General features: G+C 44.2%; 1 protein-coding gene across 11 annotated transcripts in view; it reads right to left on the reverse strand.

The window, feature by feature from the left end:
* LOC140399133 (uncharacterized) overlaps positions 1-27,162 on the reverse strand; it is a 129,756-nt gene that overhangs the window by 4,261 nt on the left and 98,333 nt on the right. For 8 of the 11 annotated variants that reach the window (XM_072488360.1, XM_072488361.1, XM_072488351.1 and 5 more), the window contains 5 exons: positions 22,264-22,341; positions 21,249-21,422; positions 18,348-18,437; positions 13,668-13,755; positions 8,439-8,585 (listed from right to left, as the gene is read on the reverse strand). In XM_072488360.1, coding sequence (XP_072344461.1) covers positions 13,682-13,755; positions 18,348-18,437; positions 21,249-21,422; positions 22,264-22,341 — 416 coding nt within the window. In that variant the 3' untranslated portion in view covers positions 8,439-8,585; positions 13,668-13,681. Of the gene's footprint in view, positions 1-8,438; positions 8,586-13,667; positions 13,830-18,347; positions 18,438-21,248; positions 21,423-21,741; positions 22,047-22,263; positions 22,342-27,162 lie in introns of those variants that run through there. The other 3 variants (XM_072488356.1, XM_072488358.1, XM_072488362.1) reach the window with 3 other exon arrangements.

A 27,162-nucleotide genomic window follows, 5' to 3' on the forward strand; every position in this document is an offset into this window, starting at 1 on the left:
GCTCTTGCAGGCCCAAGGTGTCTGCAGGAATGTTTATAACGGCCAGTTTGTGGGCCTTTTGGCCGCTGTCCTAAACAGCCTCAAGACCCTGGTGGATTAAAAACACTAACTATATCTTGTCAATAGGCAGCATGGTAGCACAGTGTTTAGCACTGTTGTTCACAGCACCAGGGACGCAGGCTCGATTCCCAGCTTGGGTCACTGGAGTCTGAACGTTCCTTTGGGCGCTCCGGTTAACTCTCACAAGTTCCGAAAGACATGCTTGTTAAGTGAATTGGACATTCTGAATTCTCCCTCTGCGTTCCCGAACAGGTGCTGGAGTGTGGCCGACTAGGGGATTTTCACAGTAACTTCATTGCGGTGTTAATGTAAGCCTATTGTGACAATAATAAAGATTATTATTATTATACTGTTAACTGGAATCCAGCAAGATTTTTTAAACTAGTGAAGCCTGGTATTGTAATTTCTCAGCACGTGTTGAGGAATTAATCATGAATGAAATGAAAATCGCTTGTCACAAGTAGGCTTCAAATGAAGTTACTGTGAAAAGCCCCTAGTCGCCACATTCTGGCACCTGTTCGGGGAGGCTGGTACGGAATCATAGCCACAACATCAAGCATTTCAGTACCAGCAACACTGTACCAACCCATTAAATGTGGGTACTATTTCAGCTTTTTGAACGTATGTATATTTATACTTTGCATCTTCATGCTAGTGTATTACTTAGATAGATTATTATCATAGAATTTACAGAGCAGAAGGAGGCCATTCAGCCCATCGGGTCTGCACCGGCTCTTGGAAAGAGCACCCTACCCAAGGTCAACACCGCCACCCTATCCCCATAACCCAGTAACCCCACCCAACACTAAGGGCAATTTTGGACACTAAGGGCAATTTATCATGGCCAATCCACCTAACCCGCACATCTTTGGACTGTGGGAGGAAACCGGAGCACCCGGAGGAAACCCACGCACACACGGGGAGGATGTGCAGACTCCGCACAGACAGTGACCCAAGCCAGAATCGAACCTGGGACCCTGGAGCTGTGAAGCAATTGTGCTATCCACAAGGCTACCGTGCTGCCGTACTTAAATGATGAACCACAAAAGACCACAGGAAATTTGTTCATCCAACACAGTGCACCTCAGCCCTGCATCATTGATAAAATGGCAGTTCCCACTTCTGTAATTATTTGTCATTGTGGTACATTATCAGAATGAAATGGATTAGACAGCAGCTTTGCGCCATCATCCCTTTTCCTTGCTGCTATGTGTTGCTAATTTTAATTAGTGGTGTAAAACTGTCTAGAATAGATGTAATTTCGTGTCATTATCTTTTGCTATAACTCCCATCTTATCCATGATGAATTAGAGGGGAGGAGTGTGCAGTCTTGTTCATTTCAAAAATGCTTCAGATTTACCTCGCTCGAAACAAAGTATTGCGCAACATAATTCTGCTGCACCGTGCAGTCTGTAACATCCAGCAATGCAATTTAGTACTTGGATCCTGTTGTATTGCTATAATGCGCTAAAAGTATGTTTTGTAGTATAATTAATCATGAGGATAAAGAGTAAACTCTTGATTTTTTTTTTTTTAATTAAAAGACATTCGGATGTGCTGCATTAAAACAGTACAATGTTCTCTTGCACTTGAACAATATTAGCACGCCCTTGAACAATATTAGAGGCTCTTCGGGAGCTATAAACTGTTGCTACTATATTAATCTTCATGGTATTCTCTAAAGCCATGTTTCTTGTGTTGTATCTACTCATTTTGTTTACATGTGGTGTTGCTAACTTTTGGTTGGCTCTTAATTCATAATTTGCTCTGTTTGTTTAACCTTTGCTCTAGAGTCGCCAGGTATCTTTATGATACTGCCACAAGGTTCAAGTAATGATTAATAACTCAACACACCAATTAGTAAGATTCAAATCAAAACACATTTATTATACACAGTAAATCACTACTCATGCATAAAGTCTACTTTCTAGGCTATTCCTATCACTAAAAGGCCTATACTTAGCTTCGGACTGGCCCACCAGGTCAGGGGAACAAATGGCCTTTCGTTCAGGCCCTGAGTCTGCAGGATTCAAAAGCTGGTGTGGACTTGTAGCTAGGAGCGCCTATCTCATAACGAGCGTTGACTTGAGACTTACTTGGTTGGCAGCAGCTGAGACAGGTCACTCTCACAGCTTGATTCAAGTTGCTGAGTGACCCTGTCAAAGAAGGACGATTTGAACTTGGGGGGGGGGGGGGGGGCTTTACTTTATAGTCCCCAGGGGCTCCCCGCCCTTCGGGGCGGACCCCGTACCTGGTTCCAAGTGATTGGACTACTTTCCGATCACTTGGATCGATTTCTCCAATGCTAGAGCGGTTCCCTGATCGCTGGGCGGTCCCTAAGTGTCCGTTGGCCTTCCTTTGTCTTGGCTCCTGTCAGCGCCGAGGAGTCTGGCTTGGCTTTATTCACCTTAACTATTGACACTGTGCCTTGGAATCGCGCATTACTATGCAGATGGCTGCTGGTTTCAGTGCTGTCTGGTTGTTTTGCAGGTTTCAATATACATGACTTCTGCACTTGCTAGTCTTTGCCTGTGTTGGCTGAATTTCCCTTCAGTCTTTGCGGTTTTCCATTTTAAGTCGGGAAGTGGCCAACCCAGGTGGCTACTAACGCGAAGCGTGAAGGATCACATATCCGCGTTGCCTTCATTCCCTGACCCGGCGAGCACTCTTCTATGGCCTCTACACTGACCATAACTATGCAAGAAAAATTTTAACTAACATTCTAACTGGCGCTATGTCAAAACAGGGACATGCATTACAAAATTTAAAAAACGGTACTTCTGTCCTCTATACACTACACTCACTAAAACATTCAGTCATATTAACTTCCTAAATGATACAAAAAAATAGCAGCATTTACATTTTTCCTGGCTTGGCAGTCAAGCACAGGGTTGTACAATCTTTCCATTTCTTTATTTACAGAAGAACGCAAACGAATGTCCTTTATTATAGGTCGAGGGGTTCGGGGTCCTGGGGATAACTGAACATAGGGGATCTTATTCTGTATACCGGGGTGCGAGTGCGGTAGGCTCTCATTCTCCATTTCCTCATGCGGATAGTCTGCACGATGCTGCAGAGTATCGCCAACACTAATAGGGATTCAACTACGTAGGAAAGGGAGTACCATGTTATGAGCTTATCACACCATGATGGTGTGGTGTTGCCTGTTACTGGGCTCTGGGTGCTATGGGGAAGTGAATCATTAACGGCCGGGGGGGGGGGGGGGGGGGGTTGGGGTCAGAGCGTTTGCGCGCAAACGAATACACATTGCAATAACGACGAAATATACATATGACATCTTCATTGTTGTCTTCCTATTTCTCTTTCTTTTTCTTTTCCGTTGCGTCTCTTTTCCTGGAGCTTCAGGCGTTCTGTGGGATCAAGCATAGTGTCTGTTACTATCTTGGTTTAATATCTCGTCTGTTAGTGTGTCTGTCCTTTTGTGCCAATTCTCCATTTATAATTTGTCACCATATGTGACTCCCTCATTTAAAAACATAATTTTAAACCGAATATTCAGGACAAGACACACTTAAAGACTGAAACAGTGCGAGCCGTCTCGCAGGCTGTGCGGTTTACCATCCAAATGTTTGAGGTTGTAAATAGCATAGGGATGGCAACCTAAGGGTCGCCTGAAAACAAAACAAAACCTTTTGAACCAAGAGTGCCGAAATGAGGTGCGTATGGGCTGCGACGGGTAAGAATTGGATGGAATCCCCGGGTAGGACGGTGACCGATGCCGTGTGTGCCCTACCCCAGCGTAGCTGACCAGAGGGGGATCCTCGGGCAGGGCGGAGACCAATGCCGTTTCTCCACTGCCTGAGCAACCGGCAATAACGGGCAGAAAATGTAGTCATCGTGGGGGTTGCCGTATTGGTTCTACCTTTGAACCAGAAGAGCAGTTATGAACGGGGGTCTGCCAAGCTCTCCGAGGTTTCTGCCGATGAGCGTGCTGACAAGTTCTCATAGGTTTCTGCAGACAAATAAGGCGTGGGGCCGTGGAAAAAAAATTCCGATCTTACGTACAACACATAACAATAACAGTAACAAACAACATTAAACAACATGCTGCAGGTTTCATCAGAAAGAACATCGTAAATCACATTTGGACTGGGGTGTAACTAGCATATGGAGGCAGTGTAGTGTGGCCGAAGAGAGGAAGGAGGAGTGAAACAAAAATGAAGTGGTCTTGCTGAGGTGTCCCTGCCAGGAGAAGTGGTGGGTAAGTGCTCACAGTTTGCATGGGGCAGCTGGGACCTTGTAGCTGCTGTGGGTGGTGTTCTCTTCCATATCTGGGGGTTAGTCTAGCTGGTGGGGGTCTCCTGCAATCTCGGGCGAAGTCTCTTGACTGCCCACAGTTGTAACATAACCCCTGGGGCACGTAAGGTGGAGCAGGCTCTCTGAGGTATTGCTCCCTTGGATATGGTTCCCTGGTGGGGGGTTGGGGCTGTTGGTGTGTTTGCTGGTTCGGGGGGCATTTGTGGGCTGATTCCGTTGCTGTTTAAGGGGGGGCTTGACATTCTCGTGCGTAATGTCCTAATTCTCCGGAATTGTAACATTCCTGTGGCTTTTGTGGGGGGCTGTTCCTGCCTTCATTCACCCATGCGCGGTTCTGGTGCGTTTTCACCGCTTGGATGTCTGCTTCTGCCTGCTGTTCCTCGGGTTTCCTAACTGCGGGTTTGTTTTGTACAGACTGCTCCCAGGTGCGGGACAATCTTTTTAAAACCTATTTCTCATTGTGGGCTTCCTCTGAGGGGTCATAATTCGTACAAGCTTTTTGTCCTGCCCCTGTGGCATGGGAGATAAGCGTGCGGGTCCATTTGGCCATACCGTCTTGGGACAAATGGGCACGTTCTAAATTACCGAAAACTGCTGTGAAATGAATCCACAGGCGTCCAGCAAACGCTGTGGGATGTTCTGTCTTTTTCTGCCTGCACTTATTCAGGCCTTCTACAGGGTCACCTCTGTTGTAGCCGATCGCGTCTAGGATCACTGCATGCATTTCTGCAAGGGTGCCTCCTCCTACATTCTGTGGGTTGGGAAGGGCTGCTACGACTGAAGGGTCTAAGCTCAAAACTGTGAGCTTTACGTGCTCACGCTCGTCCAGGCCGTACATGGTCGCCTGCTGCTTTACTCTGGCAAAGAAGTGGTGGGGGTCTGAGGTGGGGAGGAACGGTGTGATTTTCTTGCACGCGTCACGTAATTGGGTCACGGTTAAGGGGGTGGTAGAAAGAAATTCTGTATCTCCGTCCGATGTGACTATGCGGTGGGTGGTTACTGGATTCATTGGAACCTGAACTATCTGTTCTGTGGGGGGTTGGGGCACTTTTCTCTTCTGGGGCTTTCCTTGCACACATGTTCCCTGAACATATCTATGCGCGGTCTCATTTAATTCTTCCCAATCCGGGCCGTCTTCTGTATCTAACTGGGATCCAAAAGTGCTCTGGAATCCATTCTGAACTGAAAGCAAAGACTGCAGTTCTGCAATCTGCTTCCTGCACTTCGCATGATCTAGTGAGCTCTGTCTGTGCTCCGTGGTGGTAGCATGGAGCGCACTTAATGCTGCTTTCAGGTCGCTTCACTGCCTTTGCAATGCCTCTACCTGTTTCTCTGTTTCCTCTCTTACCAGGACTGCACGTTGTGTGCCCTGATAGGCCTTTTCGTACTGTGTCTGGAAGCTGCTAAGGTGCGCCAGACAAGACTGGTGTGCGCTCTTGGCATCATCCACCTCTCCGTCCTTTGCTGCTAACTTCCTTAACTCTAGGTTCTCTTTCTCAACCTCACTTACATCGACCTTATTCATTCGATGTACTCCTATCTCTTTACGGAGCGTCCGAACGACCTCCTCTGAGCCTCGCAATTGTGCCAGACAGGACACGATTGCCATCGGCTTGCGAGCTTTTCCCAAGCTTTTCTTATGAATCTCTGACAGGTTCTCCCACCAAGTATGTCCTATACTCCCGGGTCCTGTTTCCTCATTGTCACAGAATTCGCTCCAAAGGGGCCATCCTTTCCCTTTGAGGTACTTTCTGATTTCCTCTTCCCAAACGGGACACTGTCCTACTCTACTGCTGGTCGCTGCGACCACAAACTCTTCAGGGTTCATGAGGCGTTGCATTGCCTGCATTGCCATCTTTCCTCTCTGAATACTTCTTTTAAAATTTGGAACGAGGGATATTAAGGCGGTGCTGTAATAGCTTTCGCTATTTTCCGGAATACAAACACCTGACAGATTTTTGTTGCGAAAAATTATCAGTTTACCTTGTTAGTTACGCATGCATTAACACACTTCCGAATTATGAGGATTGATCAGAACTGCTTGAACACTTGTGGTTTTTCTGTTCCCAATTGGATTTCTAATTCAAATTTTGGGTTCTCCCGGAGTGGTTAAGCCACTTCTAAGTCGGGTCCCGTCAGGATGTCGCCAGTAATATGTTAACTTTTGGTTGGCTCTTAATTCGTAATTTGCTCTGTTTGTTTAACCTTTGCTCTAGAGTCGCCAGGTATCTTTATACCGCCATGAGGTTCAAGTTCAAGTAATGATCAATAACTCAACACACCAATTAGTAAGATTCAAATCAAAACATATTTATTATACACAGTAAATCACTACTCATGCATAAACTCAACTTCCTAGACTATTCCTATTACTAAAAGGCCTATACTTAGCTTCGGACTGGCCCACCAGGTCTGGGGAACAAATGGGCCTTTCGTTCAGGTCCTGAGTCTGCAGGATTCAAAAGCTGGTATGGACTTGTAGCTAGGAGAGCCTATCTCGTAGTGAGCGTTGACTTGAGACTTACTTGGTTGGCGGCAGCTCAGACAGGTCACTCTCACGAGTTGATTCAAGTTGCTGAGTGACCCTGCCAAAGAAGGACGATTTGAACTTGGCGGCTTTACTTTATAGTCCCCAGGGGCTCCCCGCCTTTCGGGGCGGACCCCGTACCTGGTTCCAAGAGATTGGACTGCTTTCCGATCACTTGGATCGATTTGCCCAATGCTGGAGCGGTTCCCTGAACGCTGGGCGGTCCCTAAGTGTCCGTTGGCCTTCCTTTGTCTTGGCTCCTGCTGGCGCCGAGGAGTCTGGCTTGGCTTTATTCACCTTGACTGTTGCCATTGTGCCTTGGAACCGCTCATTACTATGCAGATAGCTGCTGGTTTCAGTGCACATGATTTCTGCACTTGCTAGTCTTTGCCTGTGTTGGCTGAATTTCCCTTCAGTCTTTGCGGTTCTCCATTTTAAGTTGGGAAGTGGCCAACCCAGATGGCTACAATGGCATTCTCCACTTTTGCAACACAATAAATGTAATCTCCTATTTCCTAATTTTTCACAGGCTGGTAAAATGCAAAGGCACTGTTCAAAAACGCGTGGTGTTAATGGGTATTGCTTGCAGAGATTAATTTTAAAATGCTGATCTGAAAGATGCATTAAGCTTCCTTGGCTATCAAAATGAATCGGCAATCTTTTGAACAGGTTAATTGGAATTGAAGAGATAATAAAATACAAACCATGGAGAACTACTTCAGTTTCACACGAGGGCATTTTATACAAAGTTATCCACGTACTCCTTTGTTATTTTACAAGCCATTAGTCATTAAATTCAGCTGTGTTCATGTGATGCTTTTTTTAGCTAGCATTTTTTTAAATTAACATGCCTGCTATATCCAAACTAATACTAATAAAACTGCTATAAATTAAACTAAGAGAAAATCTAGCCTAATTTGAAAGTAACACTAAAAGGTATTGTCTGGTATACTACAATTAAAATTGCATTTTACAGCCATAAAGCCCACTGTACTGTATCCCATTTCCAATGTTTGATATCCAGTTGATAATTAAAATGCATTGAAAGGTAGGTAGCACAAGCTACATCAACAAGAGGAAATTCTTAAAATTGTACACCATAAAAAAAACATTTGTCTTTGGTTTCCTGTATGTGGCTTTGCTTTTAATTTTAAGTAACAGATTTAACATGAAGAAAATTCATGTAAAACGATTTCAGAACAGAGTTTAAGGTTTATTGAGAGCTATTTTTGTGAATGGCATTCAAGTTTAGAATGACTTTTTCAAATTAACACTAATATTTTGTGTTTCTCATATTCATTACAATTCCTTTGTTTTTGTAAATACTGATTTTTAAAAAAAATAAATCTCACCACATGATTGTAAGAAAACAAAATTGTTACACAACCCAATGAGACCGAAGGAGCTGAGAGAGCACTTTGGACACCCACTGTTAAACTGAAAATAAGCCTGCCACAGAAACTAAATTTGTGACTGTACTATGCATTGTCCTGTACAGTGCTATGCTTCAGAGTAATTAATTTGACTATGAAACGCTTGGGAATGCCCTGAGAATATGAAAGATAATGCCACATTTTGGTTTAGTATTTATTGAAGTAAAACTTGAAACTAAAAAAACTACAAACATTAAAACATTATTGTCCTTTTTTTTACAAAACTATAACTAGAAATTTGAAAGGAAAACATAAAATACAAAAATACACAACAGGTCCATCAGCATCTGTAAAACAAAAGAAAAGGTACATTTCAGGTGTGGATGTGCCAAGAAACAGGGAAATGGAAAGTTAAAGTAACTTTAATTGACCTACTATGTTTTTTTGGGGGGGGAGGGAAAGTGACGAGCACAGTACCAGGAAGGCTTATTCCTGTCACAGGTAGGAGGCATCAAACAAGTTTGAAGTTCTTCTGTCTTATTTCACTTCAGAAATTATGAGCAAAAGGGTCAAAGCACATGCCTGCATAAACACCAGTATTTGGGTATATGCAAATGAGCATACCTTGGAGCTAATATTACATAGAGCCAAAGAAAATAGGAGCAGGAGGGAGTCATTTGGCCTTTGGAGCCATGAGTAATGATCATCCAACACAGCTTAAACCCTCTTTCCCCACATATCCTTTAAGCCCCTTTGCCCTAAGTGCTATGTCTTACTTCTTGAAAACTTGCAATATTTTGGCCTCAACTACTTCCTGTGGTAACGAATTCCACAGGCTCACCACTCTCTGGGTGAAGATATTTCTCCTCCTCTCTGTCCTACATGGTCTACTCCGTATCCTCAAACTGATAATATGAAAAGATGTGTCATTTGAAACATGGAAGTCTGGCAATATATGGTCTGAGAGAAACATGAGAGAATGTAGGGATAGACCCCCACGAAGGGTTAACAGCAGCTGCAAAGAGTAGGATTATAAAATGCAGATTCCTTCTTCCAAACAGGCTTAGCAAACAAACAGGATTTTTGGATGAAGCTAAAAACAAAGGCTCACACCTTCATTGAAATTAACCATCTTAGTAGGCATCTGGAAAAGCATGGATGAGGGTTTCAGTTGAGTTAGGTGATAAATGGAAACCTTTCAAGTTATAACCAAGTGGATTTTTAGCATTACGCTAAAAGCAATGATTCACACCTTCATTGAAGTAAAATCAGCAGATAGAAAAGAATGACATGGGGGGCAAATATATAGGTGTGAAGCTCTGCTGAAATCAGGTAAATTAAAGAAAACTGGAGACAACCTGTCTACAAGAACACAAATTAGACCCAAATCAAAGTCAAAATTATGAGCTGGGGACACAATTCGATAATAAAACTACAGAAATGACAAGAATCAAAATTCACACCCCTCTTGAAATCAAAGCATTTTGAACATCACAAAGGACACAATGTAATCAGATCTATGAGCTGAGGCCATGCCCAAAATGAATACTTAGTCGTGTTAGAAAAATTCAGATTAAAGGTACCTTTTACAATCCAAGTGAAATAAAAGTTACTTTACAATAAAGTCAGAAAAACTTAATAACTGTTAGAAAAATATATAAACCCTGAGAAAGGGGCAGAGAAGGAACAAGAGAAGCAAGCAGAGTCAGCTTACAGTCAGCTCGGTCATGGGAAAGGGACAAAGCAAAGCAGCCGAGCTAAAACAGCTAATACATCTAAGGAAGACCAGAATTTAAAGAGGAGGCAGAGACAGCCAGCTCTCTCAGCTTGGTACAGGGGATCGACAAGACTTAGCAACCGAGCTAACCAGCAAATACATCTAAAGAAGACCAGACTTTAAAGCAGATTGATTGTCAAGGTGGGCCTGAAGGTCCCTTCAACCAACCAGAAGGATGCTGAAGCAAGATCTTTTTACCTTTCTGTAAAGACAGTGATTGCATCTTTTAAAAGAAAAAATATAATAAAATGGGCAGCACGGTAGCATTGTGGATAGCACAATTGCTTCACAGCTCCAGGGTCCCAGGTTCGATTCCGGCTTGGGTCACTGTCTGTGCGGAGTCTGCACGTCCTCCCGGTGTGTGCGTGGGTTTCCTCCCACAGTCCAAAGATGTGCAGGTTAGGTGGATTGGCTGTGATAAATTGCCCTTCGTGTCCAAAATTGCCCTTAGTGTTGGGTGGGGTTACTGGGTTATGGGGATAGGGTGGAGGTGTTGACCTTGGGTCGGGTGCTCTTTCCAAGAGCCGGTGCAGACTCGATGGGCCGGGCGGCCTCCTTCTGCACTGTAAATTCTATGAAAATAACGTTTAAGATTTAACCTGAAACAGTGGTTATTACAAAAGTCTACTTTACTTACATAGCAATGCGGGACCCAGGATCGATGCTACTAAGTGGTAAGTAGATGAAATCTTCTGTGAAGGTATGGGTTATACCGGGGGATAACTTGAAAACATAGTTTGACCTGAATAGCACCCACCGAAGCCTGCATAGGAGTCAGGGAGTGAGAATCCCTGTTCACCATTTAGAATGTCGGCCCTTTTTGGTATAGGGGAATTCTAAGAACAGTGGTGAGTTTTCAACAACAACTCTAATCCCGCAATGAAGACCAGCATACCATTTACCACCTTTACTGCCTGCTGTACCTGCATGCCTTCAGTGACTGGTGTATGAGGATACCCAGGTCTCTTGCACATTTCTTCCCCCCCCCCTCCTAATTTATGATCATTCGGATACCTTCTTGTTTTTGGGACCAAAGTGGATAATCTCGCATTTATCCAAATCATATTGCATCATTCATTTGCCCACTCAACTTGCTCAAATCACACTGAAGGATCTCTGCATCCTCCTCACAGCTTACCCTCCCACCCAACTTGGTGTCATCTGCAAATTTGGAGATATTACATTTTATTCCCTCACCTAAATCATTTATTGTGAATAGCTGGAGTCCGAGCACCGATCCCTACGGTATTCCACTAGTCACTATACGCCAATTCGAAAAAGACCCATTAATTTCTACTCTTGTTTCTTGTCTGCCAACCAGTTTTCTATCCATCTCAATACCCCTAATCCCATGCACTTTAATTTTACATGTTAATCTCATGTGGGACTTTGTCAAAAGCCTTCTCCAACTAAACCACATCCACTGGCTCCACTCTATCAACTCAACTAGTTACATCCTCTGAGTATTCCAGTAGATTTGTCAAGCAAGTTTTCTCCTTCATAAATCCATGTTGACTCTGTTTTCTAAGTGCTCTGCTATAAATCTTTGATAATGAATTCTAAAATTTGCCCCACTACTGACGTCAGGTTTAGTAGTCTATAATTCCGTTTTCACTTCACCTCGCTTTTGTAAATAGTGGAGCTACCTCCAATCTGCAGGAACTGTTCCAGAGTCTATAGAATCCTAGAAGATGACCCCAATGCATCCATTATTTATAGAATCACTTCTTTAAGTATTCTAGGATGTAGGATGTAGGCCCTGTGGATTTATCAGCCTTCACCCCCATCAATTTCCCCAACACCATTTCTCTACTTCTATTGATCTCATTCAGTTCCTCCCTCTCGCTAAATCCTGCATTCCCCAACATTCCTGGGGTCTGAAATGTGCCCTCATTTGTGAAGACAGAACTAAAGTATGTGTTTAGTTGCTCAGCCATTTCTTTGTCACCTATTTTAATTTCCTGACTGTAAGGGACCTACATTTGTCTTCAATATTTTTCTCTTCACGTACCTATAGAAATGTTTACAGTTTGTTTTTATGTTCCCTGCAAGCTTACTCGTGCTCTGTTTTCCCTGTTTTAAAAAAAAACTTTAAACATGCTTATCAGGCAGTTGCTGATCACAAATACTGAGCTTCTTATTTTGTTATGGTCTTCAGATAACTGTTTCTCCCTCTCTAAGATGACAAAGGGAATTTGTAGTCTTCATAATCCAGAGATGCAGACTTTTGAAAGATTTAATTTGTTGCTCCTCCACATTTGTCATGGCACAGAGCTAAATTGCTGGCTTTGAAAGCAGACCAAGGCAGGCCAGCAGCACGGTTCAATTCCCGTAACAGCCTCCCCGAACAGGCGCCGGAATGTGGTGACTAGGAGCTTTTCACAGTAACTTCATTTGAAGCCTACTTGTGACAATAAGCGATTTTCATTTCATTTTCATGCAATACGAATATGGATTGTCACAAAAAACTTGTGTAAACTGCTAATCATCCCTTTATAGCCTCATATTTTGAGCATACATATTAAGAAACAGCCAATATTCTTACAGATTTACTTAAGTGATTGCATAGTGGATGTTAAAACACGTTGGCATGAGCTTTAGGAATTTAATATTCCCATTCTACTGCAAAGCATTTAAAAGATATTGGGATGTTATTTTCCATTATTCGTTGACTTTAGCAAGGTAGGTGGGGGCATAAATCTGACAATAATTCATCTGTGTGTGTTCAAAAAAAGAGCCAAGATATTAACTTCAGCAATAGCGTGTATTTAAATAGTGCCATTAACATTGCATAATGGTGCAAGGTACTTCACAAGCTTTATCAAACATGACACGCAACCACAGGTGATCAAAAGGTTTGTCAATGAAGCAGGTTTTAAGGAGTGAGGTTGAGGCAGAAAGGGTTAGGGTTGGTGATTTTAGAGCTTGGTGCCAAGACAGCTGAAGATGTGGCCACCAACGGTGGAATGATTAAAAACTGGGCCTATGACAAAAACTGCAGAATGGAGAGATATTGCAGAGTTGAAGATGTCCTGTTAATTCATGCAAAGACACAACATAATCTAAACATGGAAACTTAAACCTCTTCCAGACCATGTAAAACCTGCGCTATCATATACTTTACACAATGCATTTTATTTCCTAAGAATTTTCTGCATAACACAACCTTGTGTTTAAAATAATCCAGCAAAATACAAGGTTACTTATTAGTTCCCATCCAGTCTTGATGGTGACCTCTACACATGGCTTAGTATCAGCCCAACAACTTAAAAATCACTGCTCTGTGCAGCCTTTGACTAATTTCAGTAGCTCCAATATCTCAGATTCTGTTCCCAACGGTGTATTTATCCAGCTTTTTTATTTCCATAAGTTGCTTGACATGGCGATCAGTTGCTTTTTGCTACAATTCTGTTCACCAGCTCAATTGAAGCTTGCTAATTTTGCATCTTTGTTCTTTAGATCTGCGCTTAGTCTCTGTCAAACAGCTGCTCCCATCCACATAAATTATCTCCCTTATTTCAATAAGCTGTCTCTTCATCATTTATCCAAGAAAAAAACAACTCTTGTCATCCTTTCTCATTTCACTGGATGTTCTCGATTGCATAAATCTTATGGTTCACAGGTGACGATGCATTTTTCTTGGTATACTTACTGTATCAAATTATTTCAATGTTTACCCATGTGTCTCTGAAGTTGCAATTTGTTTCCCAATGGAAAGTCACAGTGAGTGCAAGGGACTTCTGTATAAAAAAAGGTATAAAGTTTTAAGCTTTGAGAAGCAGTCATTACATCTCCTTCCAGAAAAACATCTAGCCTGAAAAACAAAAAACGTCAAATCTGAATTAAAACTGGAAGTAAACATTATACTCTGGGATTAAAACAATGAATAACTACGTTGAAAACAATAATCGATGCAAAGATGTATCCATTATTAAGTAAAACATCCATTTGACATGACGACAATTGCCAGTGCTATTGAAAGAAGCATATCGGACTTGGACTGATGTGATTAATTGAGAACTGCTCATGTGGTCATTGTCACTAAATGATTAGAGTGGGAAAGGGGCACAAACTGTCCACGATCTATAAGCAAATTAGGAATGAAAAATATTAAAGAACTTCCAACACAAAATCTGACAAATTTGATCCAAAACCTTAGATCAATTCAATCATTAGGTTAGGTGGGGATGTGGGCCTGGGTGGGGTGCTCCATCGGAGGTTGGGTGCAGACTCAATGGGTCGAATGGCCTCCTCCTGCACTGTAGAGATTCTATTAAGTCTCTGGATGAGAATAGAAAAAGATAAACAAAGAAGTTTGTCAACACTAGTATGAATGAAGGAGACTACCAATGAACTAGGCACCACAGAGCTACAGTGCGGCATAACCCAGGAGAAAGCAGCCAACTGCTTAACACAGAAACAACCTCTGCTGACATAAAAGAGATCGAGGTTACCAGAGATCTGCAACGTGTCCCAGCTTGGTGGTAAGACAACATTCATTTCAGAATGAAGGAAAAATGTTTTAGTTCTTACTGTTGAACAACTAATTTTTTTTTAAATTTCCAATTTGGAGGGATCATGGCCAAACATGTGCTTTTGTAGCAAAGAAAAACATTTTTTGTTTGGAAGAATAGCTAGAGGAGCTGGATATCCTTCTCATCGCTGAGGACTACCAAGTAAAGACAGATACATTTTGCTGCAATTTGTGCTCGGATTTATTGATTTTTAGTTTTTTGTCTGAAAATAATGGTTCTTTCAAATATTTATTGTGGAAGGTGTCAATTTACTACAATCTGGCCTGAAAAAACATCAGATTACCAATAAGATATAGTGATCAATATTTTAGGAAATATAGTGCAATATTTCCTAAATTTGGATGATGTATTTTGTTAGCACCAGAACTCTGATCTGAATTTGAACCTAACTTGATTTGTTCATTCTATAAGGGCGCAAGATAACTTTAGTCCATTCCTTCCTAATTAATGTAGGACCAATCACAAAATCACCCACAAATTGGAAGTGTGGTCCTCAGCTGCTAATGTTAGCATCGGCAATGTGGGAACAGGACCGAAAATGAAACTCTGCAGTAGAAGTGGGCACATCTCTATGAATGAGCTTAAAACTCATACAAATGGGTAAGAACAGGGTAACTATTATTCTGCATTTGCCATGTTTCATTGCCCTGAAAGTATTTCCTGCTACTACTTGGATATTTAATGTGGAGAACTATTCCCTTCTTGACAGTAAAGCTGCTGAACTAGAGCAGAGTAAATATGTAATGTAACGTTTAGACCTATACTGCTGAAGGTAAGTCACTTATTCCAGCTTATTTCCTGGACAATCTAGTATAGGAAATCTACTTTTGGACTACTTTCTTATAGCGCAACCTTCTTGACTCTGTCCAGTCTGGGGCAAATGTCTTGGCACAGTTTGATTCTGTACTCAATCACAGTAGGTCTTGTGAATCACTAATATTTTAAATTATTTCATGGGATGTGGGAGTCACTGACAAAGCCATGATTTGGTGCCCATCCTTTAATTGCCCTTGAGAAAGTGGTGGAAAGTCTTCGTAAACTGTTCCAAGTTAATCCACATTGGTGTTCCAGGATTTTGATCCAGGAAAGGTGATATAGGTCCAATGTGGAGGGGATCTGCCGTGCTTGACCTAAGTGGTAGAGGTCTCTAGTTTAGAAGGTGCATTCGAAGGAGCTTTGCTGAGTTGCTAAATTGCATCTTGTAACTGATGCGCACTGCTGCCACTTTGAGTCGGTGATGGAAGTTTAAGTTGGTGGAAGCGGTGTCAGTTAGAAGGGCTGCTTCATCCTGGATGATGTTGAGCTTCTGGAGGTTGGAGCCGCACACATCCAGGGTAGTGGAGAGAATTCCGTCACAGTCCCAACTTGCGTCTTGGTGGACAGGCTTTGGGGAGTCAGGTGCTGTGTTAGTTGCTGCAGAATTTCCAGCCTCTGACCTTCTCTTGTAGCCACAGTACGTGTGTGGTTGGTCCAGTTCAGTTTCTAGTTAATGGTAAGCCCCAGGTAATGAACCAGGGGTTTCAATGATGGTAACACTGCTGAATGTCATGGGGAAATGGTTAGATTTTCTCGCTGGAGTTGGTCATTGCCTGGCAGTGGATGAGGATTGCTTTGGTATTTGGTAATGAACACTATGCAAAGATCAGTGAAAATTCCACTTCTAACTACATTATGGAGGGAAGGCCATTGATGCAGGTGAAAATGGTTGGGTCTAGGACACTACCCTCAGTAACTCCTGCAGTGATGTCCTGGGACTGAAATGTTGCCTCCAACAACCACAGGTACCTTCCTTTGTGCTAGATATACCAGGCAGATGGCAATGTTGTAGCTGCACTGAAAAAGCTTGTCTAGAGGCATGGTTAGTTCTGGAGAACGTCTTCAGCACGAGAGCCATGGGCTGGGATTCTCCAAAATCCCGGCCAAATGTTGACGCCAGCGTAAGTGGGCCTCTTGGCCCAGCAATTCAGTGGGCCACAGGAGATCAGCAGGGCACCGGAGTGCCGATACGCGGCCCTGCACTGCCGGCGCAGGTCTGCGCATGCGCATGGTGGCTGTTTCCATGCCGGCGCATGCGCGTGGTGGCCGTTTCCGCGCCAGTGCCACGCAACATGGCGGAGCCACACAGCGGGCCCGTCGCCGGAGAATAGCGTCCCGCCGTCGGAGAATAGCGTCCCGCATTCGGAGCGGCGTGGCGGGAATTTCCGGCGTCACCGCCGATTCGCTGACCTGGCTCAGGTTCGGAGAATCCCGGCCATGGTGTTGTCAAGGCTTGTGGCCTTTGCAGTATCCAGTGCCTTCATCATTTATTGACATCAAACTGTGAAACAAACTTGCCAAATACTCGCATTTGGGATGATGCAGACCTCTGGAGAGGCAGAGATGGATTATCTACCTTACACTTCTGGCTGAAGTGAGTTGCAAATGCTTCAGGCTTGGCTTTTGCACTGATGTGCTGGTCTCGCCCAACTTTGAAGATGGGGTTATTTGTGGAGGCTCCTCCTCCAGTGAGTTGTTTAATTGTCTGCCACCAGTTACAACTGGATATGGCAGAGCTTTGATCTGATCTGTTGATTGTGGAATTGCTTCGCTCTGTTGCATGCTGTTTCTGCTGTATGGCATGCGAGTAGTCCGGTTTTGTAGCATCACCAGGATGACATTTCATTTTTATATATGCCTGGTACTGCTCCTGGCACTCTCTCCCACACACTTCATTGAGCCAGGGTTGATTTCCTGGTTTGGTGGTAATGGTAGAGTGAGCACTATGATGGGCCATGAGGATACAATTCTGCTGCTATGGATGTCCCTCACTGCCTCATGGATGCCCAGTTTTGAGCTATGCTGATGCTATCCAATTTTGCACACTGATAATGCCATACAACATGGAGGATATCCTCCCTGTGAAGATGGAATATTGTCTTCACAAGGACAGTGCGGTGGTCACGCTGACCAATATTGTCATGGGCAGATACACAGAATTTCCACAGTGCAGAAGGAAGCCATTTGAATCATTGGATCTGCACCAACCCTCCGAAAAGAGCACCTTTCCTAGGTCCACTTCCCGCCCTATTCCCGCAACCCTGTAACCTAACCTACACATCTTTAGACACTAAGGGGCAATTTGTCATGGCCAATCCATCTAACCTGCACATCTTTGGACATGGAAGGAAACCGGAGCATACGGAGGAAACCCTCGCTGACACGGGAAGAATGTGCAAATTCCACACAGTCGCCCAAGGTCGGTATGGAACCCGGGTCCATAGCGCTATGAGGCAACAGTGCTAACCACTGTTACTGTGCCAAATCTGTGATGAAGATCTAGGAGGTTTCTCCTCTTGTTGGCTCCATCACTACCTGCCACAGGTGGGGTTTGGCAGATATATCCTTGAAGACTCCATCAGCAGTGGTACTACGGAGCCACTCTTGATTATGGGCATGGAAGTGCCCCACCCGGAATATGTTCTGTGTATTTGCATCCCCAAGTTGTTTTCAACATGGAAGGGTACTGATATATTAGCTGAAGGAGGGCAATAGGTTGCAATCAGCAAGCAGTTTCCCTGCCCAAGTTTGACCTGATAACATGAGACTTCATGTGCTCGCCTGACTGTGCTCCCACGCATGATAGGTATGTCCTGCAGGTGGGGCAGGGCATACCCTGGGTTATGGGAGTAAAATTTAATACATTCAAAATAAACTGGATAATAGATGGGCAAACTGTTAGAAGTTGTGAAAATGAACAATTCCACCTTTTTTTCAAAAGTCATGAACTTATTGCTCAAGGCAAACTTAAGTTTACTTACTTGGGGAGTGGAACTTTTTGATGTGATTCTGCAGTTCTGAAGCTGTCTCTGTGTTTGTGTTACAAATTCGACAAATAAAGTTCTCCAAATCTGAAAGTTAAAAATATGCAACATGAAGATGCTGTAGTAGTTATAACAGATCATGCAGACTGGACTAGCCTAAAACCTGCTTCCTGGCTGCACACTAGTGTGAAGGACTATTCAGGGACCATTCCTTTGACCCAGTGTCAAATGACATTTCAGCAGTGATTTATATTTTGATGGTTTGACTGCAGCGTACTGTCTGAGCAGGGTATATTATCAGTCAGAATACACTTCACCAACAGCCTGATTGACAGATGGAGTAAATATTGTCTTTGCAGTGTATTTTTTAAAATGCATATCACAGAATTTACAGTGCAGGAGGCCATTCTGGCCCATCAAGTCTGCACAGGCCCTTGGAAAGAGTACCCTAACCCAGTAACCCCACCTAACCTTTTTGGACACTAAGGGCAATTTATCATGGCCAATCTACCTAACTTGCACATACTTAAAATGTTCATATTAATTCCTTGTTGGGCTCCTGTACTCTCCTTGCACAATGTATTTCTTCTGTCGAGGACTGCATATTAAAAAAATAATCTACCAGAATTGTGCATCAGCTTTGGCTTCCATAGATTCGAGAAGTGTTTGTCTTGCATTCTGTTTGGTCCTCAACCCAATCAGGTGCTGTACACAAAGGCAAAGTTCAGTACCCGGATAGTGCTGTCAACTGATGACAGCCTGAGCTAGGATTGGATAAGCAGTCAGTGTTGAGCCCTATTTCTCCAGAACACTGAGAATGCTTGTACTTTGTAGGAATACTCAAGGCAATATTCTTTGTGAATTTCTGAAGCTTGGATTTTTCAGTTCTGAAGACAGATCGATTTTTGTGCAACTTAATATAACTGTACAGTGAATTCTCTGTTGTCATTTTGATTGGATTGTCCATGCTCTTTGTTGAATTTTGTGAACTAGATTCTACAGGCCGTTTTTGGCTCCGGGATAAGGTTGTAGCATTGTAGACCTGAATTTCTAATCCACATTCACCAAAAATAATCAAGTGTGCAATATTGCCCCTTCAACACATTCTTACAATGTAGAAATGATGTGCTCTGATTTCTGACCATTACCTGTCGGCTTTTTAAATCAGAGCTACTGTGATGCTTCTTGCAACTTAAATTGCTGATCATTTCAGTTTTGTTTGGGAAGGGCCTTGTGTAAAGAAAATAGTGTAGTTTTGCCAACGAATAGTAACCACATTTATAGTAGTGTATTGACTTTTGAAGCATTTTGGGATATCCTGAGAACATGAAGGCAATCTGAATGCAAATCCATTCTACCTTTAACTGGTTGGTTTAATGGTGGGATGTTGGTGTGCAAACGTATCTTGGTTCTTTTCAAGCCACATCACCTATGTTAGGTTCAGACTGTAGCTTACATGAATAGGATGGGAATAGAGGGATATAGCCCCCGGGAGGGTAGGGTTTTTTAGTTCAGACGGGCAACATGGTCGGTGCAGGCTTGAAGGACCTGTTCCTGTACTGTAATTTTCTTTGTTCTTTAGAACTTAAGTTTCTACAAGGCCCCTCTCTCTTAGAGCCATTCATTCCTGAGATTCCAGCACACTTTTCAATAATCGTATATGTTATATCCTAACTTCTGGACAAAATACCGAGGAACAAGCACTGTTCTGAGCCTCTGCTGCCAGGAGTATTCAGAACTGTGTAAATCAGGGTTTTTCAAACTCGGGGTCGTGACCCACAGGTGGGAGTTGGGAGGGTCACAGAGCAATCAGTCGTGGCTTGCCTGATCTCGGGAGAAGTACCCAACAGCTATGACAGACATATTAGAATGCCGGCCATGACTGGCATTTAAATACAAACTATGGAGTCTACCCACCAAAAGCGGCAGCAGAGAGCAGATCATGCGGCCCGCACATAGACTAACGTCACGCGCCCGAGATGTCTGTACTTTGGGCACAGAATCACAGAGGAGAGATTCCTCTATTTTGTAGCTGCCAGCAAGCAAGCAATAGGACTGTATGAAGAGCTGAAGATGGGTCATTTTGTAATAAGGAAGAGAGAGCCAGACACACAAACAGACCAGGATCTCAAACTGAATCTGCTGGAGAGAGCTTCTCAGGAGAGTCCAAGGCAGGACAAAGCAGTGCTGGTGTGAGCTGTATACAAGGTTCCAGGGCCTCTGGTGAACAACCCATTAAGAAGAAATCAGGAACGAAGCAGTATAAAGACGGTGTTTTTGAGGGCATGGCTTTGGTAATTGTGCCAAAGCAAATCAGGATGCAACGCCAATGTGTCTTATATGCAGGAAAGTACTGGCAAATGTAAGTTTAAAATCCTCAAAACTTCAAAAGCTTGTGAAGGTTAAGCATGGCGAGTTCAAGGACAAACCTCTTGATCTTTTTCCAAAGGATGCAGCGAGAACTTAAATCGACAGTTAAAGTCCTTAGCAGAAATGTAACATTGAATGACAAGGCAAGTGAGATCATGAGCACCAAGGAGGCTCACCTGTCGCATTAAAGATAAACAATAATGGTCGGTCGGTCATCAAAAGTGGGTTCCAGGGGGGTGGGGGAGAAAGTTTGAAAAACACTGGTGTAGATCATGCTTGCCCTCCTTCATTCTTGTTTCACTGAGAAAAGTTACATCATGTTATGAAGTACTAGTTTATATTAATTGGGATTTCAGAGATATTCTGAATGAATTAAACAAATTTGGCAGAATGTCCTTCTTATCTGTAATTTTCTTGTGATCTGTAAACCGTTTCTAGCCTTGGGGATTTGAGAGCATGTGGATTCCAAACACACTAACGATTTCCTTAATTTTGAAGCAAGTCCTACTGCTTCACCTGTAAACCTACCTGTATGCCTAACAATCATGTGCTTTTGAGCATCAATAGGTCGGTTGAAACCTTTTTCACAGTGTGGGCATTTAAACTTAAAGATCTGAAGATGTTCTGATTTGAAGTGACTATCCAAATCCTTTGACCTGAAAAAGCCTGATCCACACAGGAGACAGACATGTTTCTTTTGTCCTGCAAGTAAAAAGGCATTTCTCAAACTTATATTACATGTAATCTATTCAATAAAATAAAACTAAAGAATTTTATCATTACACTATGCTAGTCTATTGTACACCCACATCTCTACTAATGGCAGTACCCCAACCAAAATTGGCTCCTACATATGTACTGTAAACAAAAACAAAATGTATTCTAATAGATGAAAGATTAACAAAATAGAAAGCAGTTTGACAATGTTATATTAGTCACTGTAGGTAAGGTCCATCCAATAAAAGTTGCTCTGAGGCAAACTGGGCATGTTTTTTGACTGATGCCCCACTTTTTACTTTTCTGTCTCTGCTTCTTTTGTTTATTGTTCTACAAGACAATCCTGAGCATGAGAATAGGTGCCCCATTTGCACACCTCTCACAATGCTATCTTCCGTCCAGCTGGTCAGCACAGAATGGCAGCCTAGATCTCTATCTTCTGCTTTTCCTACCAACCTCTAAGAATTTTTTATTGGGCCCAGTAAGGCCTCCCGTAGAAACCATGCCCAACATTGGGGATCAGCACTGAAAACTGAATGGAGACCGTTTTCAGCCCATCATCTTGGGTATCATAGGCTCCTTTCTGGTCCTGTCCTGCCTTAAATAGTTCTGCAGAAAACACAAGATCTTCGATTTCTCAGATTCTAAGTACTTTGGGAAATAACTGAGAAAAATTAGCATTTGCTAATCTATGTTTTTAATCTAATGAAATCAGCAAAGAAACAAAATTCTATTAAATGTTTATATTGAAAAAATGTCATTCATTATATGAGCAAAAATTATCTCCAACTATCTTTAAAGTTGCAAGACTTGAAGGAAAATGTACCTCCATGCATAAGCTTGTGTTTCCAAAGAATAGAATAATACAAGTACTTATTCCCACAAAGGCTGCAGTTGTGCATTCCTGAAAATATAAAATGACAGCATGAGACCATTGGGCTATAGATTCCAAAGGTGACATAGGCACATTCTCATTGCATCACTGCATATTTAAGATGCTACAATAATATTAAAACAATGCCTTATTAGGAAATACAAATGTTAGAACTCCAGTTTTGATTAATGTGCTGAATCTCCTACACAAAGGTTAGCCATTCTTAATTCATCTATGGCAGAGAGGAATAAACATTTGTAGAGGCTTGCTTACTCCCATGAAATATGCCAGCATTGAAGGTCAACCAAGACGATTGATAAGGGTGTCCACCACCGTCACAGGCTTCATCAGCAAATGTGTGGACGACTGCGTGCCAAAGAAAGCAGCACATACGTTCCCCAACCGGAAACCATGGCTCAATCGCAAGATTGACTCCCTACTGAAGGACAGATCTGAGGCGTTCAAGTCAGACGACCCTGACCTCCGCAAAGCCATCCGAGATGCCAAGAGTGAATATCAAACCAAGCTAGAGTCACGGACAGACTCTCGGCGGTTGTCGCAAGGACTAAACAACATAACGGGCTACAAAGCGAAGCCAAGCAGTACCTCCGGCAGCAGCGCATTCCTCCCCGATGAACTCAATGCATTCTATGCTCGGTTCGAGCAGGAAACCAACAATCTGTTGAGTGTCCCAGCAGCCCATAACTCACCCATGCCCACCATCACAGCTTCTGAAGCCAGATCGGCCTTCCTGAAAGTGAACCCTCGGAAGGCGACGGGCCCGGACAGGATCCCTGGTCGTGCACTCAGAGCCTGCAAGGACAAGCTGGCAGAGGTGTTCGTGGACATCTTTAACCTGTCCCTACTCCACTCCGAGGTCCCCACCTGCTTCAAGAAGACCACCATCATACCGGTGCCAAAGAAGAACCAGGCAACGTGCCTCAATGACTACTGTCAGGTGGCCCTGACTTCAGTCGTAATGAAGTGCTTCGAGAGGTTGGTCATGAAGCGCATCACCTCCATACTCCCAGAATGCCTTGATCCACTGCAATTTGCATACCGCCGCAACCGGTCCACAGCAGACCCATTTCCCTGGCCCTGCACTCATCCCTAGACCATTTTGACAACAAGGACTCCTGCATCAGACTCCAATTTATTGACTATAGCTCCACCTTCAACACCATAATCCCAGCCAAGCTCATATCAAAGCTCCAAAACCTAGGACTTGGCTCCCCACTCTGCAACTGGATCCTCGATTTTCTGACCAACAGACCACAATCAGTAAGAATGAACAAGAACATCTCCTCCACAATAGTCCTCAACACCGGGGCCCCGCAAGGCTGCGTACTTAGCCCCCTACTCTACTCCCTGTACACGCACGACTGCGTGGCAAAATTTGGTTCCAACTCCATCTACAATTTTACTGATGATACGACCATAGTGGGCCGGATCTCGAATAACGACGAGTCAGAATACTGGAGGGAGATAGACAGCCTAGTGGAGTATGCAGCAACAACAATCTCTCCCTCAATGCCAGCAAAACTAAAGAGCTGGTCATTGACTTCAGGAAGCTAAGTACTGGACACATCCCTGTCAGCATCAACGGGGCCGAGGTGGAGATGGTTAGCAATTTCAAATTCCTAGGGGTGCACATCTCCAAAAATCTGTCCTGGTCCACCCATGTCGACGCTACCACCAAGAAAGCACAACAGCGCCTATACTTCCTCAGGAAACTAAGGAAATTCGGCATGTCCACATTAACACTTACCAACTTTTACAGATGCACCATAGAAAGCATCCTATCTGGCTGCATCACAGCCTGGTATGGCAACTGCTCGGCCCAGGACCACAAGAAACTTCAGAGAGTCATAAACACAGCCCAGTGCATCACACGAACCTTCCCCCCATCCATTGACTCCATCTACACCTTCCGCTGCCTGGGGAAAGCGGGCAACATAAGCAAAGACACCTCCCACCCGGCTTACTCACTCTTGCAACGTCTTCCATCGGGCAGGAGATACGGAAGACTGTGTAGAGTCTCCCCAGTAATAAAATAACAGATTGGGCAAAGCCAGGCCCCCCCACCTCCCTATCTCTTTGCAAAAACACCCTGCAAATCCGTGGGGTTTTGCCTACCCAAATAAAAGACATAATTTTACTGACTTCCACAAAGAACGATTTAGGAAGGAGAACTGGAAGGCACTGAAACAAAAACAGAAACCTTGGGAGGATTTTCATCTTTACCGACTGAATCTTATCAGCCAAGGTCAGCGGGAGGTGTTCCCACTTCTTCAGATCAGCCTTCCAACTTCTTCTATCGGGCAGGAGATACAAAAGTCTGAGAACACGCACTAACAAATTCAAAAACCGTTTTTTCCCTGCTGTTACCAGGCTTCTATGGACTGATCTGATCTCTTAACACTCCTCTATGCTTCACCCGATGACTGTGTCGATGTATTTTACATTGTGTATTTTATGTTTGCCCTATGTATTTTCTTTTCATATATGGAATGATCTGTCTGAACCGAATGCAGAACAATACTGGTCACTGTACCTCCGTACACGTGACAACAATCAAATCCAAACAGTAGCGGGGACTCTATGTCTCATACCTCTCAAGTGGAAATACTTTGAATTCAAAGCATTTGTATGAACGCTCGCAGTGGTACCCTATATAAGAGCTGAATCCAAGCAATAAATTTAGGCCCAAAGCCAAACCTCCCAAGGATCTCAAACAAATAACCCGACTCCACCCTTTCAAACGTCTTTTCTGCATCAAATGAGAGAATCACCTTCAGCTCGGGCTGGAGATGGGGACAAAATAATATTAAGCAGTCTCTGAACATTGGCCGACAACTGCCTACCCTTATTAAATCCCATTCTCTCCTCCGATATGATCCCTGAGAAGCAGGGATTCAGTGCATAGCCAAGTCTTCGCCAACAATTTGCATCTGCATTCAATAACGGAATGGAGTGATATGACCCACACTCTGCCGGAGTGATCATTCTTTCAGATCAAGGGAATCGACGCCTGCGCCAATGTGACCGGCAACGTCCCTCAAGACATAAAATCCTTAAAGCAATGGGGCCAGCTGTCCTGCAGACATCTTGTAAAACTCGACTGTGAATCCGTCTGGTCCTGGCGCATTCCCCGCCTGCATCAGACCCATGCATTTAATAACCTCCTCTAAGATCAGCAAGGTCTTCAGTTCCTCCCTTCTCTCTTGATCTACAACCGGGATAGACAAATCATCCAAGAACTCCTACTGGCAACCCATCCTCCAGGATCTCCGATTTGTAACAGTTACAGTAAAAAGCCTTGTTAGCCTTGGCTGGGACAGAGACCAACTGCAAATCCTTTACCTGCACTATTTCCCAAGACGCCGCCTGTCTCCTCAGCTGGTGCGGCAACAGGCAACTAGCCTTCTCACCGGGCTCATAAAATGCCCTCTCTCGAACGTCGCAGCTGGCACACCAGCCTGTCTGTCGAAAGCAGCCCAAACTCCAACAGCAATTTCTTTCTACTTGCCAGCAGCTCTGGGGTGGGATTCGCTAATAATGGGGCTATGTATCCACGTCAGCGTGAAAACCGGCGTCACGGTCCCCTAAAGTGAGGAATTCTCACCCTTCTACGGGGCTAGGTTGCCGCCGGAGTAGTCCCCGCAGCTCCAGCCAGCCCTGAACGACCGGCGTATTTCTTCGCATGTGCGGGGGTTCCCCCCTCCGCACCGTCCCCCAGGCAATATGGCGAAGCCCTACAGGGGCGCGGCGCCGAGTAAAGTAGGCCCCCACAGAACCAGCCCGCCCGCCGATTGGTAGGCCCCGATCGCGGGCCAGGCCACCGTGGGCCCCCCCGGGGTCGGTTCCCCCCGCCCCCCACTCCAGGACGGCCCCCGCACACTCACCTTCCAGGTCCCGTCGTGTGGGAGGTGAGTAATCCACGCCGACGTGACTCGGCTAAACTCCATCAGTGCCTGGAGAATCGCCGGGGGGGCGCTGTTAATGGCCCCCGACTGGCGTGGCAGGAATCCCGCGGGCACCCGGAAAACGGCGCCGGAGAATGGTGAAGCCGGCGGCGGGGCGGGATTCTCCGACCCGGCTCCAAGTCGGAGAATCCCAGCTCTGGTGTCTGACTAACCGAATATTGACAATCCACCTCCAGGGTGGCATCCACCAACTTCTGTCTCTCCACCCTTTCACTCCTCTCCTACAACGTGGAAGGTGAAATCTCCTCACTTATGTTAATCCCCAGATAATCTTCAATGGTGAAGGAAACCCTCTCACAGAATCCCTTATCCGCCAACAACAACGTCTCTCCAACCTCCACGGGCCCAGCCCCAGCACCAACTCCACAAAATGCTGGGCATTATCAGAGAATACCCCACCCCTACTACTCCCAGCAGCAGGGGCCTACCTACCACAAAGAAATCGATCCAAGAATATATTTGATATACCTGAGAGAAGAAAGAAAAATTCTTCTCATCCAGGTGTAAAACTTTTCACTGCTCCACCCATCTCTATGAAGGCCAAAAAGTACCTTTGCCATCTTTCAAAACAACTGCAACATGAACTTTGTCTGGCTCAAGCCCTCCAGATCCTCTGGCAATCCAACTACCCTCAGGTTTTGTCTTCTAGACCGATTTTCCAAGTCGTCCACCTTGGCCTTTATTTTCCTATTGGCTGCCATCCATGCCATCTCCACCACGACTCGTGGCACTAGGTTCAAAGTGGCTGTTAGCGGTGTGCGCAGCTGCATGACTGCCTTGCCGGCTGCGGCAATGGTGTTCCATGCCCATCCATCCCGACCCCAAAGCCCACATCCTGGCCACTTCCCACCCGGCCCTGGCAGAA

The sequence above is a fragment of the Scyliorhinus torazame genome, chromosome 22 (genome assembly GCF_047496885.1).
Source record: "Scyliorhinus torazame isolate Kashiwa2021f chromosome 22, sScyTor2.1, whole genome shotgun sequence".
Classification (NCBI taxonomy): Eukaryota; Metazoa; Chordata; class Chondrichthyes; order Carcharhiniformes; family Scyliorhinidae; genus Scyliorhinus; species Scyliorhinus torazame.